This window comes from Hippocampus guttulatus, chromosome 11 (genome assembly GCF_054856545.1).
Source record: "Hippocampus guttulatus isolate MCC_2025c chromosome 11, RoL_Hgut_1.0, whole genome shotgun sequence".
Classification (NCBI taxonomy): domain Eukaryota; kingdom Metazoa; phylum Chordata; class Actinopteri; order Syngnathiformes; family Syngnathidae; genus Hippocampus; species Hippocampus guttulatus.
This window is the reverse complement of record NC_141271.1, coordinates 19,081,428-19,100,133: the sequence shown is the minus strand read 5'-3', so window position 1 is coordinate 19,100,133 and position 18,706 is coordinate 19,081,428. Positions and strand designations below refer to the sequence as shown.

General features: G+C 45.5%; 1 protein-coding gene and 1 long non-coding RNA gene across 2 annotated transcripts; one reads left to right on the top strand and one right to left on the bottom strand.

Moving 5' to 3' along the window:
• Nucleotides 1–286: 286 nt before the first annotated feature.
• Nucleotides 287–2,230, top strand: LOC147198515 (uncharacterized). The gene is made up of 2 exons (XR_015102289.1): nucleotides 287–1,985; nucleotides 2,056–2,230. It is a non-coding gene; the product is annotated as an uncharacterized LOC147198515 (long non-coding RNA).
• Nucleotides 2,231–3,922: 1,692 nt separating this feature from the next.
• slc49a4 (solute carrier family 49 member 4) lies at nucleotides 3,923–18,458 on the bottom strand. Its single transcript, XM_086123221.1, has 9 exons — nucleotides 18,004–18,458; nucleotides 14,722–14,815; nucleotides 13,693–13,973; nucleotides 12,997–13,126; nucleotides 10,646–10,754; nucleotides 7,605–7,672; nucleotides 6,282–6,409; nucleotides 5,958–6,140; nucleotides 3,923–5,038 (listed from the first exon to the last, which is right to left on the bottom strand). The coding sequence occupies exons 1-9, from the start codon at nucleotides 18,299–18,301 to the stop codon at nucleotides 4,923–4,925; spliced, it is 1,407 nt and encodes a 468-aa protein (XP_085979347.1). The 5' UTR covers nucleotides 18,302–18,458; the 3' UTR covers nucleotides 3,923–4,922.
• Nucleotides 18,459–18,706: the final 248 nt, after the last annotated feature.

The window sequence follows — 18,706 nt, the reverse complement described above, 5'->3', positions numbered from 1 at the left end:
TTAAGGCATTTTTAGCCCAAAAAACGACCATGTATAGTAAGGCGTTTTTAGCCGAGAAAAATGACCATGTATAGTAAGGCGTTTTTACCCCAAAAAACGACATAGTATAGTAAGGCGTTTTTACCCCAAAAAAACGACCATGTATAGTAAGGCGTTTTTAGCCGAAAAAAATGACCATATATAGTAAGGCGTTTTTAGCCGAAAAAACGACCATGTATAGTAAGGCGTTTTTACCCCAAAAAACGACCATGTATAGTAAGGCGTTTTTAGCCGATGTCTTTTTTTTTCGGCTCAAAAACGCCTTACTATACTATGTCGTTTTTTTTCGGGCCAAAAACGCCTTACTATACTAAGTGGGGTTTTTTCGGCTCAAAAACGCCTTACTATACTATGTCGGGGGGTTTTCGGTTGAAAAATGCCTTACTATACTATGTCGTTTTTTTCAGGCCAAAAACGCCTTACTATACTATGTCGTTTTTTTCGGCTCAAAAACGCCTTACTATACGATGTCGTTTTTTTCGTGCCAAAAACGCCTTACTATATATGTCGTTTTTTTCGGGCCAAAAACGCCTTACTATACTATGTCGTTTTTTTCGGGCCAAAAACGCCTTACTATATATGCTATGTCGTTTTTTTCGGCTCAAAAACGCCTTTATACTATGTCGTTTTTTTCGGGCCAAAAACACCTTACTATATATACTATGTCGTGTTTTTCGGCTCAAAAACGCCTTACTATACTATGTCGTGTTTTTCGGCTCAAAAACGCCTTACTATACTATGTCGGTTTTTTCGGCTCAAAAACGCCTTACTATACTATGTCGTGTTTTTCGGCTCAAAAACGCCTTACTATACTATGTCGTTTTTTTCGGGCCAAAAACGCCTTACTATACTATGTCGTTTTTTTTCGGGCCAAAAACGCCTTACTATACTATGTCGTTTTTTTTCGGTCCAAAAACGCCTTACTATACTATGTCGTTTTTTTTTTCGGCTCAAAAACGCCTTACTATACTATGTCGTTTTTTTCGGGCCAAAAACGCCTTACTATACTATGTCGTTTTTTTTCAGGCCAAAAACGCCTTACTATATATACTATGTCGTGTTTTTCGGCTCAAAAACGCCTTACTATACTATGTCGGTTTTTTCGGCTCAAAAACGCCTTACTATTCAATGTCGTGTTTTTTTTCAGGCCAAAAACGCCTTACTATACTATGTTGTTTTTTTCGGGCCAAAAACGCCTTACTATATCTATGTCGTTTTTTTTCGGCCCACAAACGCCTTCCTATACTATGTGGTTTTTTTCGGCTCAAAAACGCCTTACTATACTATGTGTTTTTTTTCGGGCCAAAAACGGCTTACTATACTATGTCGTTTTTTTCGGCTCAAAAACGCCTTACTATACTATGTCGTTTTTTTTCGGTCCAAAAACGCCTTACTATACTATGTCGTTTTTTTCGGCCCAAAAACGCCTTACTATACTATGTCGTTTTTTTTCGGCTCAAAAACGCCTGACTATACATGGTCGTTTTCTTCGGCTAAAAACGCCTTACTATTTATCTGGGGTGTATTACATACGTCTGGAACCGGCCCGCAAGGAGGTTTGATCAGGCCTGCATGATAATTTAAAAGTGAAAAAAATGCACAAAAGAATGAATATAAAGGAATGAATATTTTTAGTAGGGTGCAATTTGTGGAATATTCGCTAGCGGGAGACACTGTTTTAATCAGAGGAAAAGACAATATTGTTTTGATCAGAAAAGAAGACAACAGCAGCCTCAATCTGTCACTGAGACAGACCCAACACAACAAGCCTCATTTCATTTTTCAGAGTTGAAGGAAGATTGTTCTTGGGTTCTCCGTGCCACAAGAGGGAGTAACTTGCTCATCGCCAGAGTCCACCTAAAAGCACAGACCTGCAGGCAACACATTTTGCTCTTCTTCCCGTTATTCGCAAGGTGCTGAAGTCAAACTTTGGGCCAGCCTGAAAAGTAGGAGACATTTCTACTCGTTCAATGCACCAACATGACTACTTTTTTAAACTTTTTTTTTCGCCCCCAGGCAGCAGTAAACATGATCGGCTTCCTGCTCTCGAAAGTGCCTGTCCCATGTTCTTCCCAAGAGCTGACCACTTCGTCGTCCAGCAACAAGCAGACTGCCATCCAACTTGCAACTTTTTCCCTCTGCTTTTGTGATTGTCTACTCTGCAAAAGAAATAAAGCTTGATTACAAAGAACACTTCAACTCAACTTCATTTTTCAACACATCACCACAATCTAACTTTAAAAAATATATTTTAAAAAACTAAATTATTTTCAGTTTTTTTCTAACCTTTTTTTTCCTGGATAGATTTTTCCAGGCAGAAAAATCCAGAAAAGTGGGCGTGGCCTGGCTGGAATGATGGCTGATGATTCGCCGATAGCTGTGAAAGTGAGTGGAGCATGACGATAACATGCTGTGATTGGTGGAAATGGGGAGTGGTTATGCGTATTAGGCGTTTTGATTGGCGGGCTCTTTAAGGGGCGTGGTTATGGAATTTGGGGCAATCTGATTGGCCAGAACTTTTTAAGTGGGCGTGGCTATGCAAATGATGGGCCTCGCCGCAATTGGTGGATGTCAAATTGGGCTTGAGATCTCTTTTCACTGAGCCGAACCAAATGAACCGGATCACCGAAAATCCCGTCACTACAAGGGTTGTTTTTTGGTTTTTTTTTAATGGTTTCAAGGGTTAGGGTTCCAAAGTAGGGTTTCAAACTAAGTTTAAGGTACAAAGTATAGTTTGAAACAAGGTTTAGGGTTTCAAAGTAGGATTTAGATTTCGATTTAGGATCCTAAAATAGGGTTAGGGTTTCAAATTAGGCCTGAGGGTTTTGCGTAAGGTTTCAAATTTGGCTTTTGCTTTCAAGGTAAGCTTTCACCTTAGTTAGGTTTTCAATGAAGGGTTTCAAACAAATGTTTAAGTTTCAAGCCTAAAAAAAGTCACACAAGCCAAGTTTGAAATTGTGGAGGAAAAAAATAAAAGTCCCTCAAAAAGGTACATTAGGACAAAGTTGCAAAGAAGCCAGACGGTTATTTCGTCCGGACGCTTGTAACTTATACGAACGTCATGATGTACTTTTTATGTTTCTTCAAGGAGATGTAAGTCATATTTTCACAGCTGAGTGCACTCACGCTAATGGATGAACATCACCAGGACGGCATTTGCTATCTTTTTATATTTGTCCCCTTTTTGGGCAAGTGAATGACTGACTGACGGCAGTCGCGATCGCGCCGGCCTGCTTTATGACTTAATGGCGTTTTAGCTCTTCGGCTTGTTTTTATGATGGTGAAGCTCGAATGGTGAAGGTGCGGCTTCTTCAACCGGCCAATATCAAGGCAGAAAAAAATGGCATAATTCAACGACGCAAGAATCAAAACACATGGAGCGAATAAAGTCACATTCCACTAAAAGAACAAGTTGAGTAAGAATAGAAGAATAAAGTCTGCTTTGTGTTACGAGAGCAAAATTGTCAAGTTATGTAACCGGTCGTGTCCAGCCGCGTTGTGTTTTAGAATATTGACGACGCATAGCAGGATTTCTTGTATTGGCTGCATTGAATCGTCTCAAAACCTGACGAAAATGGCGGGAAACAAGGTCCTCCCGTCAATTAGAGCAGAGGTCCCCAAGCCCCGGGCAGCGGACCGGTATCGTCATTTGGAACCGGGCCGCGCAGAAAGTATCAAGAACTTGCGTTTCTTCTGAAAAAGTAAAACTGTCATGATCGAAGAATAAAATCACGTGGCAGAAATCAGGTCGGAATTCTTGGAAGAAAAAAGTGCTGGAGTAATACAAGAAAAAAAAAAAACATCACTTCATTGATGCGTTGTATCTCAAGGACCGCTCTGTCTTGTTCCTGCAAAGTCAACCATCACAGCCTTGTTATTCATAAAACTTTTTTTTATTTAGTAAGAAAAAGAATAAGGTGCCTGGAGAGTTTTCCCACACGGAGCATTCGGGACACGCACAAGCCAAAGGCGACGAGGGAAGACGACGAGCACCACATGAAAAGTTTGACAATGGCAAAGGGTAAAGATTGCTGTACAAGATGAGCAAACCATAACTTTCCCATTCCCACACTTTGTGCAAACAAACAAACATCCTTCGTCCTTAGAACCTCCCCCCCCCCCCCAACCCCCACTGTTTCATTCCACGCCCTTCGGAAGTTACACAATGAAAGTGTTTCGCTGAGTCACTTCACTTTGGCTGTGACAAACAAACAAAAAAAAAAAGGGCATTGTTAGCTTAAAACCGCGAACAAAAGTGACTTAAATGGCCTTCGAAAGGCCCGGGGACACATCCTTTGAGGCTGCTGAACTGCATGTTCGTGTTAAAATGTGTCAAAAACGTAATCAGCATTTACAAAACAAAAATAAATAAATAAAAGAGAAAGTTTGGAAAAAAAGTGAGCTCGGTAGATAAGGTCGAAAGATCAATCAGTCCTTTTATTTTTTTTCCCTTTTATCCCTCCTTGCGACAGTCATCACGCTTTGGCTGCCCCCAAACACACACTAAAACACACACACACACACAAGACAGTATTGTTCGCTTAAAACCACAACAAAAATGAAAAGGAATAACCTTTAAAAGGTCCAAACACGCAGACTATCACGGAGCTCCACATGCTCATCTTAAAAGAAGAATCCTATTCAGAACAGAAAGTGTCTCCTTTGGCGGCTGGCGGGCGGCGTCCGTTTTGTGCGAGGCCAGTCGTCAAGCATGGTACAGACAAAATGGCCGCCTGGATTCAGGAAGTGACGTCTTCTGCGTAGGGTAAACGTTGACCGTCAGAGTCCTGGCTGGCAAATTGCGCAAAAACATGCCGCCAAAAGTCTCCGCCAAGTTTTGTGCAACAAAAAGGTCCGCTCGTGTCCATTTTTCATCCGTCCCGTTACACCGAGACAAAGACGTCCAGGTAGAGGCGGTCGTACGACTCGCGGAAGAACAGGATGAGCACCAGGCTGAAGATGCACGAGCCCGTCAGACACCAGTTCAGCCATGACAACTCTGCGGACGCGCACAAACACGCACAAAAGCAAAACAAGGTCAAACACAACATCAGTTGGGACGACTTTTTTTTAGGCTTGTGGATAAGATAAGGATGGGAGAAGCGAGCCGGGTAGGGAAACGAAAAGGAACGGAAAGCTCGTGTGACATGGCGTTGGCGTTTATGTCACGTGACTTACGCTTGCATGAGGAGCTTCTGACACACCAAAATGAACACGAACACAAATGATTGACGCCTCTCTTTTTTTTTTTTTTTTTTTTTTAAGCATCGGAGCGCTCACGGCAGAGCGATCTTTGAAGACCTCGGCGGTCTTTTGGAGGCGGCTGCGCGTCGCTCACTTTAAGCACGCTTGAAAACCGTGTCAAAATAATCAGAACGAAGTCAAATAATCTACTGAGGAAGTGCCGCAAATTATGAATAGTTCCCGCGTGAGGGTAAGGTATTCGGCAGCACAACACTTCTGCCGCCTCGACTTCCTGCCAATCCTCGGCGCCGCTTTGTATTCGTGCCGACACGCTCGGCTAAACGACAAGAAATAAGAGGGCGACGGGAGCGAGCAGAAGGGCAGCGAGGTTCGCCGGAGGTTCTGGCCACGTGACTTGAGAGCGGCGAAGCCGAGCGTGACCGTGGCGCTGTTAAGATGGCCGCCGAGGGGAGTTCACGGGAGCAAGGTTGATTGTTTCCAATACGAAGAGCAGTCGGGTGTCGCTCTGGGGATTTTTTTTTTATTACAAGCGCCACACTCATCTGCTAGCGGGCAAGGGAAGGACGGAAGGAAGCCAAAGGATGGACCTGAGGTTGGGTAGCTTGGTCAGTGAGTCGCTAGAGTCGATAAGAAGGGTTGGTAGGTCGGTAACCAACAAAAAAAGCAACTCCCAGATGCAGTTGTGTAGTCCCGCCAAGGGTGTCGTTCGTTACCTGTACAGTAAAAGGTGAGGAAGAAGAGGAGCAGGCCGGTGACGAGGTTGCCCAGGAAGGTGACCACGCCGCAGGTGATGCCTTCGGGGACCGGGTACACCGTCTCGATGAAGAGCTCGAAGAAGATGGGCACGCTGCTGTTGATGAAGATGCCCACCAGGATGCACGACGTGTACAAGATGGCTGCCAGACCGCGGGGGAGGAAAAAAAAAAGTCACTGACAAGGACCGCTGACGTTAGCTTGTTAGCACGCACGCTAAGTTAGCACACAGGCTGTTCTGGTTCATAAGTTGAGCAAAGGTGAGGATGCGGCTTGAAGCGTACCCGCGCTGGAGGGGAGGTGCGTGAGCCTGCTCAGGCAGGTGAGCGTGAACCAGGTGGACGACAGCGAGGCCCCGGCCAGCATCAGAACCAGGATCGGTTTCAGCATCCCACGGATGGAGTCCGCAAACCTGCAAACGGGAACAAGGAAGCGGCTTACCGGCGCGCCTGCTTGAACGCAAGCGGACTGTATTTTGCTCAGCGGCAGGTGGCCCGGCAAAAAAAAAAAAAAGATTTATGTTTATAAATAATGACATTCGTCCTGACGAATAAAGAGGAACGACGAGTTAAAAAAAAAAAAACGGATGAGCGGCCCCGCTGCAATTTCTCTCGTCATTGAACAGGCGGCAGCGCTCGTCTTCTCTTCTCGGAGAGCGACTCGTCTCGCTTGTCTTTCGGGGCGCTTCATAGCTCATTAACGGCCGGCTGGCCTCCTCCGGGGGGGGGACGCTGGCTGCTAGAGGATTAGATGCCGCGCTCCAGCTGAAGAGGAGACGCTCCAGATAATACCAAGAAAAAGAAAACGACGGCAAAGAAGCTAATCAAGGGCTAGAACGACTTTGTCCAATGAGCTCGTGTCGTTTTGCCGCCCCAAGTACCACCAAGGGAAAAAGTTCCTGGAACTTTGAGTGGAAATGCTGGCCTGAGTGGGCGGGGCCTCGGCTCGGCTTCCACATCACAAGCGGCGCAAGAGAGCTTTTAGGCCCTGGGGGGGGGCTTCATTTTGAAATCCCGGTTTCTTGGCTGAGAGGATCAGGGCCTGTGTATCGATATCCCAAATTCCGCCAAATGCGTAAGCGGCTTACCGCTAACTGATGGGAGGCGCTCTCAGTTTGACGCGCTCGCCGCTACGCGTGAGGAAAGTTCATTTGTTCTGCGCCGAGCACACTTGATGAACAAGGCACTTCGAAAATGGATCTCGACTGCGAGCGCATCGACGAATCGCTTTTGTTGTGGTTTCTATCTAAGGTTCGGATTTCCAACCAGGGCGTCAAACAAGCGTGGCGGTATCAAATTCGGGTTTCAAGCCAGGGTTGGGGTTTCAAAGTCGGCTTTCCTGCGCTCATATTTCAGGAGGACGATTTTCAAGTCAGGATTCAAAGCCTCGTGTCGGGTTCCAAACTAGGGTTAAATGTTCAAATGATGGTTGCAAACTGGGGTTTCAATCGAGGATTAGGGTTGCAAGTGTCATGGTGTCAAGTGTACGGTTTCAAGCCTGGAAAAAAGGATTTACAAACGAGGCTTCAAAAAAGTGTCTGGGGTTGGAATTAGGCTTCCGAGACGGGGTTAGGGTTTGAAACCAGAGTCGGTGGTCCGGCGTCTTACCTGGCCATGGCCACCCCGAAAACACAGCCGCCCACCGTGGACCAGAACCCGATCCAGCCCGCATCCACCTGAGGGGAAGGACGAAAGGAAGACACAGACCAGGCAAAGTATTGGACATGGATGACTGGCACTAAAGCAGCAAACTCTAAAAGCGTGGCTCATTGTCTAAAAATTCAGCCCTCGAAGCTCGGTAGACCCACAAAAAAAGTTTTTAAGAAGCCTTGCTCAAAAAGATACAGCAAGTCAGCCATTTTTGGTCCGTAGAAGCCCACCGAAAGTCAAATGTTTTGGAAGATTTAGCCAGCGACGGTAGTTTCACTGAGCAACATGAGATTCGGTAGGCATATTCATCATGAATAGACCCACAAAAAAAGTCTTGAGAAGCCATGCCCGAAAACACACAGGAAGTCGGCCATTTTGCTTTGAAGCGGCAACTAATTTTGGCCTGCCAAAAACGGATTTTTGATAACCAGTCAACTATGTGGAACTTACATTTACCTTTTTTTGTTGTTGGTTTTTTTTTTTTGTGTGTGTACCACTGGGGATGCTGATCAAACGACGAGCAATTATTGTCGGGACACCTCCCGTTACTTTCTGCAACAATATATCAAGTTTATGAAATGTATCCCGCGAGAGTAATAGCGAGGATGCCAAACAGTAATTGCATTGGCCCCGGGCAATGACAAAAGCCGATCCCAATATGAGATTCAGACAATCCACTTTGGGATCCGACTCGCGCAAACACGCCAACGACATGCCAAGTGCGCCCGAAAAGAGGACCAAAAATCCGCCGCTTTCAGCCGCCCCGTCAACTCCTTGCTTGGGGAAGGTTGTTGGGCTCGTGCTGGAGAATAATAATGGGGAGGGGGGGGGGGGGCACCGGTGGCGTTGAAGGCTGTCGTCATGGTTAACGCTGTTTGGGTACAAGCTGTTTGATGTGAGGCGCGCTCGGTGGAACACGTTTGCCGCAGCTCGCGGAGGTAATTACATCCAAGAGGCGCTCAAGGCTGGCGCCTTCCATAGGAACCGCGCGGCGGCAGGTTGCCGTCTGCGCCTCGCTTCGGGAAAGCGGCTATAAAATTGATGGTTGGGAAAATGTTTTCAAGGAGACAATGTCAATGGGTGGAGGGGGGGGGGGGGGCACTTGACTTTGCTTTGGGTGTTATTCTACGGGGCAGCAAAATTGCTGTTTTAGGGGCTTTTTACGACACACTAAAAGGCACCAAATTTGCAGGAGTGGTTGTAAGCCGCCAAAGTCAAAGTTTCAGGCGGCATGATATTTGGTAGCGGTGTCTATCAGAAGTACCAAAAAAAAAAAAAAGGTTTCAAGAAGCCATGCAGGCGTGTGGAATCTGCCATTTGAGACGAACCCTTTGAGGGACAGCCGCTACTCCAGTGGACAGCTTTTCACGTGATCAGGTTACAGCAGGCGTTGGTCACAAATAAAGCTCAAAATGACTCAGTACATTCATTCTTTTGAAAACTCAGCCCCCGCCCGGCAATTTCATTCAGCGACGTGACATTTGGCAGGGGGAATTCGCATCAAGATGAGATTCCACCAAAAAAATATATAAAATAAATCTCAGGGAGCCACGACTGAAATTTGTAAGGTGTTATTCGGGCGTCATTTTGGTCATTTCGAGAGTCCCTTGAATTCTGGGGAAAAAAAAAAAAAAAATCTGCAACTGAAGGCAGTTTATCATGAGTAAGGGCCACAAAAAAACAAGACTCGAGAAGCCATGCTGAAAAAGACACAAAAACCTTTTGTTTTTTTTCAGGTGATTTTTATTTTTTTAAACGACATCTGCTCGTCTGATGGCGCAAAATGACCAATTAGTTGAATTTTTACTAACGTGCATGAGCAGAGCACAGCGGCAAAGCTTGATGGCTCGTCATAAAACACAAAACTCTAAGAACTCAACCCCACGAGGGCAGATCATAACCAAACATCAATCAATCATCCGCGGGGGGGTATGGGGGTGTGGGGGGATCTTTCCAGTTGAAAGAGGCAACGTTGGAAGAAATGCTTTCCCGCGTGTGAGCGGCCTATCGAAATTTTGGCACGTGTTGCACAATGGAGCGGAAAAGGCAGTTTGTGTCGCCTCATTGTCATGCGCGCGTGCACACGCGCGACCGCACAAAGAGGAGGATCTGCGCTTGGCTCGCAAAATTGGCCCTGGGAGGGTTACGGCAAGATGGAGAACGTTACGCGCGACAAGCGGTGACCGAACAGTGCGACAAAAAGCCGCCGGCAGAGAGCCATCCTGAGTTATTTGTATTCATTTAAACTCAAGTGTGTGTGTGTGTGTTACAGACGTTTATTTTGTGTGGTCTGTTGGACGCGGGTTGTAAGCCAATGACAATTGAGATTTGGTTGGACGATTACAAAAATCAAACAATATCCCCCCCCACCCAAAAAAAAGTCACATTTATTTGAAATAAAGTTTTAATATGGACGATAGAGTTGGATATTTATTTACAGTTGAATGAGAAAAATATGTTCCATTTTTTTCTTCTTCTTTTTTCATTTTAATGAGAATAAAATTCATTTTGGGGGTGATAAAAGAGAGAATGAAATTATAAAATTATTCAAAACATTTATGATAATGAAGTCATTCTATCTCCCAAATTATTTTTTTTTCTGAATGAAGTTGTCAAATTGAGGAGGGGAAAAAAAAACGTAAATAAATGTACGATAAATGTACATATCGTATGAAGGTAAAGTCATAAATATTACCAAAATAAATTTGTAATCATAAGCATTTATGAGCATACGTTCATAAGGTTACCAATATTGTCGTATGATTTTATTAAAATAAAGTCGATGAAGAGGTAGAGAAAAAAATCAACTAAAATGACAAGGCAAAAAGCCACAATCCTTGGGAAGGTAAAACGATAACGTTTCAAAAATATGACGAGATTTTTCATGTTAATGTTCAACTACAGCTGACCGTCTGAACGGAACAGACGGATTTCCATAAAGGAGCGTCCATCCGTCCCACCCAAACATTGCGTGTGCGTGTGCGTGTGCGTGTGCGTACCTGGCTGACATTGGCCGGCGTGAGGATCATGTCAAGGACGCCCGCCCAGCCGGCGATGACTCCAGTGGGTACGGCGTACGCCAGCGCTATCATCAGGAAGCGGAGGTTACTGGAGGAGGACGCACAAAAATCATCATCATCTTCATTTCACAAGATTCTGGGCGGGCGCGCAGGGGGGGGGGGGGGGGGGGGGGTCACTCGCCATCAGATCACGCACTTGCTTTTCAACGCCTCATTGCATTTGAAACACAAGAGGGCAAAGAAGCCCGGCTTCTGTGTTGCGTTGCTGTCCATGGAACAAACCCCCCCCCCCCCCGCCCCCACCCCCACCTTATACTTGACTCCACTTTGAAGATGGCTGCAGCAGAATGGTGGCTCACATCACATCCATAATAAAAGTGCTTCTTAGAACTTTTTTGTTTTTAAATGAGTGTTCTACGGCCCCTTCCCACTAAACTGACAGGAGAACCTCGACAGGCTCCCTTCGTCAACCGCTCGCAGCTGACGGCATCTGCAGTTTTAATTACGCGGCCAAACGTCGCCGAAGACAGGGGGCGTAAAGTTATGGTTTCATTTTAATCAAAGACACATCCAGCCCCGAGCTGCGGGATTGATGAGACCGCCGCCGCCCCCGCCGCCGTCCCCGCCTCCCACCACCTTCCCTTGTAATCACTTCAGCTTTGAACCTTGTCACGGTGATGCATTGATCTCCAACCCGGGTCCGTCAAGGACAAACGGCACTTAGCTGATGACACGTTCCGCCATCGCGAGAAGGAAACACGTCCTGGTTTTCTTTAGCTGGCGGCTAACGAAAGCGTCCGCTAGTTTGCGCTGAAGCGAAGCGATACCGACTTTCTTCTGCGGCGGCGCAGTTTGAAAATTCAGACTCCAAAGCCAGTTTCAGTTGGGAACGCAGAATTTGGCAGGTCAGGTTATCATGAGTTAGACCCACCCAAAAAAAACTGAAGTGCGCCCCAATTTGATTTGAACCGGGCTTACTTCAGCTAGGAATCCTTCCGATTTATTTTCTTCGGATTCAGTCCCTGAAGCTAGTCCTACGGAGCACCATTAAATTTGGTATAAAGTCCATTCATGAGCAGGCCTCCTAAAATGTCCGTGCAGACAAAATATCGAGGTAAACTTGTTGAAACAGCGTAGCTTCCGTCGCATTTGCGAGCCAGAATCCACTCTCGGAGCTCGCCGCTTGGAGGCCTGATGCTGTCTCGCCGAGATAAAAAGCTGCCCGGAAGGCTGCCTATCACCGGCGGCCAAGCCGGATGACCTGGATAACTTGGCCTATCTTTGTCTGAAAAATGAGGATCCACTCGGGTCATTCGTCTAAATGCTCCCGAGCCCACTGGGCCCGCGAGTGAAGGTATCTCTTCACGGGACGCCGCCGGAGACGCGCTTTGATCCATGGCCGAAACCTCGGGGCAATGCCGCTTCCTCGCAAGTCGCCTCGGCGGAACTCCAGCCCTTGAAACTTTTTTTCCTGCGATTTGCATGTCGGCTGTGCCTTAAGGGTGGACCGACATGCGACCCACATGGAGCGTTATCATAGCGCTGTAATTAATCCGGAGGGGGAGACGGCGTGTCTTTGATGAGGACCTCGGCATATGGCGAGGGCCGTCGTTAAACACTCGGTTGAATTCAACAGGCACAAGGCATTACAGTGATTCACTTTCTGCTTAAGATGTGTGGCCAAAGCACTCAAAATTTTACCCCAAAAAATGCAAACACAAAAATAGACAAAAATTTCAAAATAAGAATTTTAAAAAACTGCAAAAATATGAGATACCGGTACTCATTTCAAAATATGTAAAAAAACAAGCAGTGTTCGACCAAAAAAAAAAAAAAAAAAATCACACAAAGATTAGACTCCAAAAATGTGTAAAACAGGTAGTTAATACAAATATTAAAAATAATTCATATACTGTACAACATGATTCAGAAAAAAAGACAAAATACAAAATCTTTAACAAAAAAAAAAACAGACAAAAATACGAAAGGAAAAAAGTAACAAATATTGGGGGGAAAAAATATACCCCAAAAGATTGGCATGAAAAATCAAAAAAGCCAAATTTATACATCTATGGCAGATATTTGAAAAAAGACAAAATAATTAAAATATTGGGGAAGATTTACCCAAGTAATATAAAAATTAGGCAAAAATACAAAAAGATGAAGAAATACATATATTCAATTAAAATACAAATGCATTAGCTAAAAAATGTGAACATATTAGAAAGAACACCACACAAATATTATAATACAATACTAAAATATTGGAATGTAATGGAAAAATATCACTGTGTGTGTGTGTGTGCGCGTGTGCGCGTGCACGCGCTCACCTGAGGAGTCTGCAGATGCTGCTCCTGTAGCTGAGCCTTTGGCTCGCGGCGGCCACGCTGGGGGGAAGCGGCGGCCGCGAGGGGAAGTAGAAGAGGACGGCTACAAACAGCGCGGCGATGGCAGCCAACTCTGGAAGGGGAGCAGCTGGACGTCAACATTTGCTCGTCTTTTTGGGAGCCAATATAAGGTGTTCATCCAAAAACAATAAAAATGTGCGGGATAATATATCGATTTTATGTTTGTGGCCAACAATTTCGTTTATGGTCATTTATGGGCCCCATTGTGGCCAAATGTTGCATTTTGTCTTTGAGGATTTCAAAACCTTCAAAAATAGTACAAGAGGGTCTGGCGCTTTGTATTGAGAGACTTTCAACAAGATGTGTTGCGATTCTTTTTTGGTGTTTTTGTTTTTCACCAAACCGCAAGTCTCCTGAGCCGACCTCCAAAACTTTGAATGAGTGACGTGGAGTTTAACTGGAACCAACGTCAGCCTCCATCTTACGACAGCGCCACATGCTTTTAATTTTCTAAATCATTTAAGCATGACACTCCCAACAATCCAGCTTTTTTTTCCCCCAGCTGTCTGCACGTGGAGAATCCAAATTGCCTTCGTTTTGTGTGCGTGTCATTTTGATTGCATTTGTCCTGCAACGTGACGCGGCACTGATGCGCTATCGATCAAGGGCGGCTCTTACCCGCATACATAACCAGCTGGATCTTTTCCCGGATGACGGCGTCCAATACGGGCGCCGGCGCCGACACCCGGCGGCCCGCCGCCTGGGTGCCGTTGGGGGCGGGCACGATCAGGGGTCCCGCCACAAAAGCGGCCGCCCCGCCCAGGTAGGAGAAGAGCGAGGCCACGGCGGTGGCGGTGGCCCTCTGGTCCGGGGCGAACCACGTGGTGGACAGGAAGGGGCCGGCGCTCATGATGGTGGGACCGGCTAAACCGTTGAGGAGCTGACCGCCGTGGATGAACCTGCAGCGCCAAGCAAAACTTCAAAATGAGGCCTAATGTACATTTTGTGAACACATACAGTGTTTTAATATACGTAGAGTACGTCGAGGGTTGTTTGATCCTTGGTGGAGCAAATGACATTGACGTTATTACTTTGGATGGATGAGATGCCAAGCCGGGGAACCGGTGCGCCTAATGAAGTGACCCGTGGCTGCGTATGAAGTTATAACGTGTCGTGCGGGAAGCTGTCTGCATCAAGGTCCATTCTAGGCCACCAAACAAAAGAGGTTTCCGGCGGGAAGGCCACCCAGCAGCAACGCATTTTTGTCTCTGTTACAGTGACATCTAGTGGTGAAAGGGGGGTATGGTTCGGGTTGATGAACAGCGTCGCAGCAGCTCTTCGTTGTTTGCTCTTTGGACAGCATAAATACCAAACTCTTAAGTATCAGCTTCTCAGCTCTGCATTCTTCTACTCTACTCAATTATTGAGAACAAATGCCACAGTACACGGCGGCAATCAACTGAGCTTCCAAGTAGGCGATGACCACAAGTGACTTGAAAGCATATCGACGAACACGGCAAAACCGAGAGCGCCGCCGTTAAATTCAGAAACCAGCTCGGCGGCAGCGGAAGTCTGTGAAGGCAACTCGCCGATGGCGTCACGGGACAACAAATGGAGGAGGGAGGGAAGGAGGAAGGGAGAGACGAGAAGATGAAGAAGATAAAGGAGGAGGAGGAGGATGACCAGAGGAAGATGGAGGCGTCTTACCAGCGTCGGAGAGTCAGGTCCGACAGCGGGATGCTGCGTAGCACCGCCCCCAGCAGCATCAAGAAGGCCGACAGCAGGAGGGACGACCGAAGACCTGCAGGATGCCAGACAAGACGTAAGCTAGAGGACAAGAGTGCGTGGACCGACCTCCTCGTCTCGTCTGCGTCTTTCTCTCTCTCTCGTTCTGTCTCAGATCTCCGTTCGTATTAAGAACGATCGAAAGGGCTCGGTGGCCGCATTACTCACTTGCATTACACTGACACCAAAAATCCTGTCAGCAACAACCGCAAACCACGCCAGGGCTGCCCAACTTCCTAATTTTGCGTCTTTCCTCGCTCGGATGTGGAAGTGATCTTTTCAGCACACATTTGGGGAAACTCTCATTTCCCTCGACAAGATGTCTTGAGGAAAATTCATTTCATTTCCTTTTGGTAGAAATGTCTATTACAACTTGACCCACAAAAAAAAGGATCTCAAAGCTAAGCCTGAAAACACACAGGAAGTCTGCCATTTTTGGTTTGGAGAGAAGCGTCTATTTTGGAGTTATTTTGGCCATTTCAGGGGTCCTTCAAACGATAGGAAAATTGAGCCCCAAACACCAGCTTCAATTGGCAAACTGAAGTTTTGTAGGCGTGTCTATTAGGAGTGGAACCACAAAAAGGTCTCAAGAACACATGTCTGAAAATACACAGGAAGCCTACGATTTTACTTTGAAGCAGTCCGGTTGGCCATTTTCAGGGCTCTTTCAAAAATTCAGCCCCCAAAGCCAGTTCCAGAAGGCAACATTGAATTTTGAGGAGCATCCCTTGTAATGAGTAAATCTACAAAAAAAAGTCTCAAGAGGCCAGATCTGAAAAGACACAAAAAGTCTCCCATTTTGTTTTCAAGTGGCCATTTGAGAGTCATTTGGGCCATTTCCAGGGGTTCTTCGTTTCTTTCTTTTTTTCTTCTTTCATTCAGCCCTTCAAAGCTGTTTCACATAACAACATGAAATTTGGCAGGCATGTTTATCGTGAGGAGACCCACAAAAAAAAAGTCTTCGGAAGCCATGCATGAAAACACATAGGAAGTCTGCCGTTTTGGTTTGAAGAGACAATTGTAAGGTCAGTTTGGCTACTTGCCAGGGCTTCTTTCATCCAACATCCCACTTTTTTTTTTGTCTGATTGCAAACAAATTTGAACCGCAAATACTCGACAAATGCATTTGGGGCAGAGCTTGTCAGCAAATTTTGATGACCGCTGTGAGCCCAAAACTCAAAGACCAAGGTCAGAGCGACCTCAAAGGCAGACAGAATGCCTTTGCTTTTTTTTTGTTTTCTTGGACAGTTAAATGGGAATGGCTCAAACAGACCCTCGAGAGTGAGTTGAACTGGACAAGCTTGAAAAGACCCTCCAGACATGAGTGCCACAAAGGAGGGCTCCTTAATAGCATTCCGGTGACGCAGTCGCATAGTGTGTTGGAAGGTCAACGTAGGACAGGGGGGGACAAAGCGCAGAAGTGGATGTCCCTTAAACATGGGGATGAAACGCTTTGCGGCTTGAAAATAAATCAACATAACTATTTTTTAAAATTTTTATTTCATGTCTGTTTAATATTTGTTTCATTTTCAAAGATTTTTTACTCTCATGCAGTAGGTCTGTATTTTTTTTTGTATATTCCAAATGTATTATTCTCATAATATTTTAGTATTTTTCTAATGTTATATATATATATAACATTAGAAAAATATATATATCTTTTTTGTCTTGCACCTTTGTATTTTTCAACGTTTTTTATTTACAAATGTTTTCTTCTATTTTGTCGAACATTTGTGTCCTTTTTAATCAAATGCTTTAGCAATGTATGTACATGTGTGCATTTTTCATTGAATAGTCAAACATGTTTCGATTGTTTTTTGTACTATGATTGAAGTATTTGTAAATATTTGTGTCTAATCTCTCTGTATTTATCATCTAGTTTGATGAGTTATTTTATATTTGTATTATATTCACGTATATTCCCCCCGATTCCCCATCTAATTCTGTTTCGTTCCAATTCTACTTAAACATATATCCACACCATTCTTCTCAGAAACAGCATTGCATCAGAGTGACTCATTAAGCGTGTGTGAGCTCGTATGTGTCGGCGTGCGTGTGTCACACGCAGCCAACAATTAACAACTGTCTGGACTTGAACAAGGGTCACAACACCACTAACCCAATTTAACACAAGTCCACTCGCAGTAAAGTCGAGTGTCGACTAGGCCGGATTTGACAAACTTGTCAGGTGGCTTCTCGTTTGACTTGTGTGAACTGACTCCATGGTCACATGAAGACGAGTTACACAAGTCTGCAAATCAGTCACTCGGAGTCCGACTCTGGATGATGTGCTGACAAGTACAAAAATGTTTCACTACCTTTTAATATGGTCAAATCTTGTGACACGTGGCGTGTCAATACATGATACTACTGACTAGTCATGGAAATGTAAGTCATATGATTAAGTGATTAAAGATGATGTTACCCTAATTAAATACCATACATTGGCATTAAATTCACAAGAATTACCTAATGGAACTTGTCGGTTCTTAAATAAGAAGGGAAAGAAAGTATTGTGAATGACTCGATACTGAAATGGTAATACTACACTCATGGTGTTGATATTGTCATCAGTAAGGCGCTAATTTAGCGCACAATAATGACATCCATATATTCAATACTAACCTCTAATTTACTTGTTATCGTACTGTAGGTATAACGGAATGGGTGTAATTGCGATGCTAAAATTGATTCCCGAGAAAAATATCAAACTGTACTGTAAGCGACAGTATCGACGATACGGCGTCTTTATCACGTATCGAACCCTGATGGAAATGCGTGGTGCTGCTGGAATTGTCACTAGCTCCGATACCAACCGCTTACTTTTTATCTTAGTTTTAAGAAATCGTGAGGCTATCACCTGTCACGGGCATAGAATTCTGTCAGACGTAGTTTGGTACTTTTGCGATAATAGTGTGTATTTTACTTGGTAACTTATGAAGGGGACATCCAGTACTGCCCCCAAACAAGTGCAAAACCAAATTGAACGACTTTGAGACTACATTATTACAAGTATAGGTGTCGATAAGTGTCAGGGGTAATGAAAATACCAGCCTTTGGTTTACTTACGAAGGAAATGGAATATGTGGTATCTACTTTGCTAATAAATACTGCCTTCCTCTGTAAATGCCGAACCAAATCGATACATCACATGACAATCAAGATCTAATGGCGTTTAGCGAAAGATTGACAGTCTCAGCCCACCTCTTTTATCCATCAGCCACATGAACAGCAGCCACGGGACGAAGCCCACCGGACCCCACAGAACCAGCACGGCGATGTCGGACTTGGTGAAGCCAAATGCGTGGGCGGCGGAGTTCTGGATGGGCCCCCAAAAGTTCCACACCACTCCCTGCATGAGGGCCAGCAGGGAGAATAGGCTGAGGACCAGCCATCTTCGGCCGTACACTCGGCTGCCGACTGGCAGCGGACCTCTCGCCGCTGCGTGGGGCGACGAAAGAAGCGGCTCCCTCTCAGCCTCGGTGCTCGAAGTGGCACCCATAGTGGATCACCGTGAGCTCGATTACGACTCAATTCTACCTTGTTTGTTCGTCTTCCGGCGGTAGAGAACGCCGAGTACCCTCGGTGACAGTCGCTAGCACAAACAAAAACAGACGATGGTTGCGGAACTGATTGCGCATGCGCAGGCGATCTGGTTTCCGCTATGGAAGCTGTGGCTCTTGAGCGGCCATTTTAGCTCACCTGTAAGGCTTTCCGTGCGGCGGTGTCGCCCCCTGCGTGGCGCCAAAATGGAGTAGTTTCACAGCCACCGCGCTGACGGGCGAATTGAAACCGAAAACGTCACTGTCATGTGAGCGTTGTTTACTTCCGCCCACAGCTTCGCTGCACGTGTACAGAACGGTGTGTTCCCTATTTTATTCCAAGGGGTTTGCTTTCCTCGAGCTAC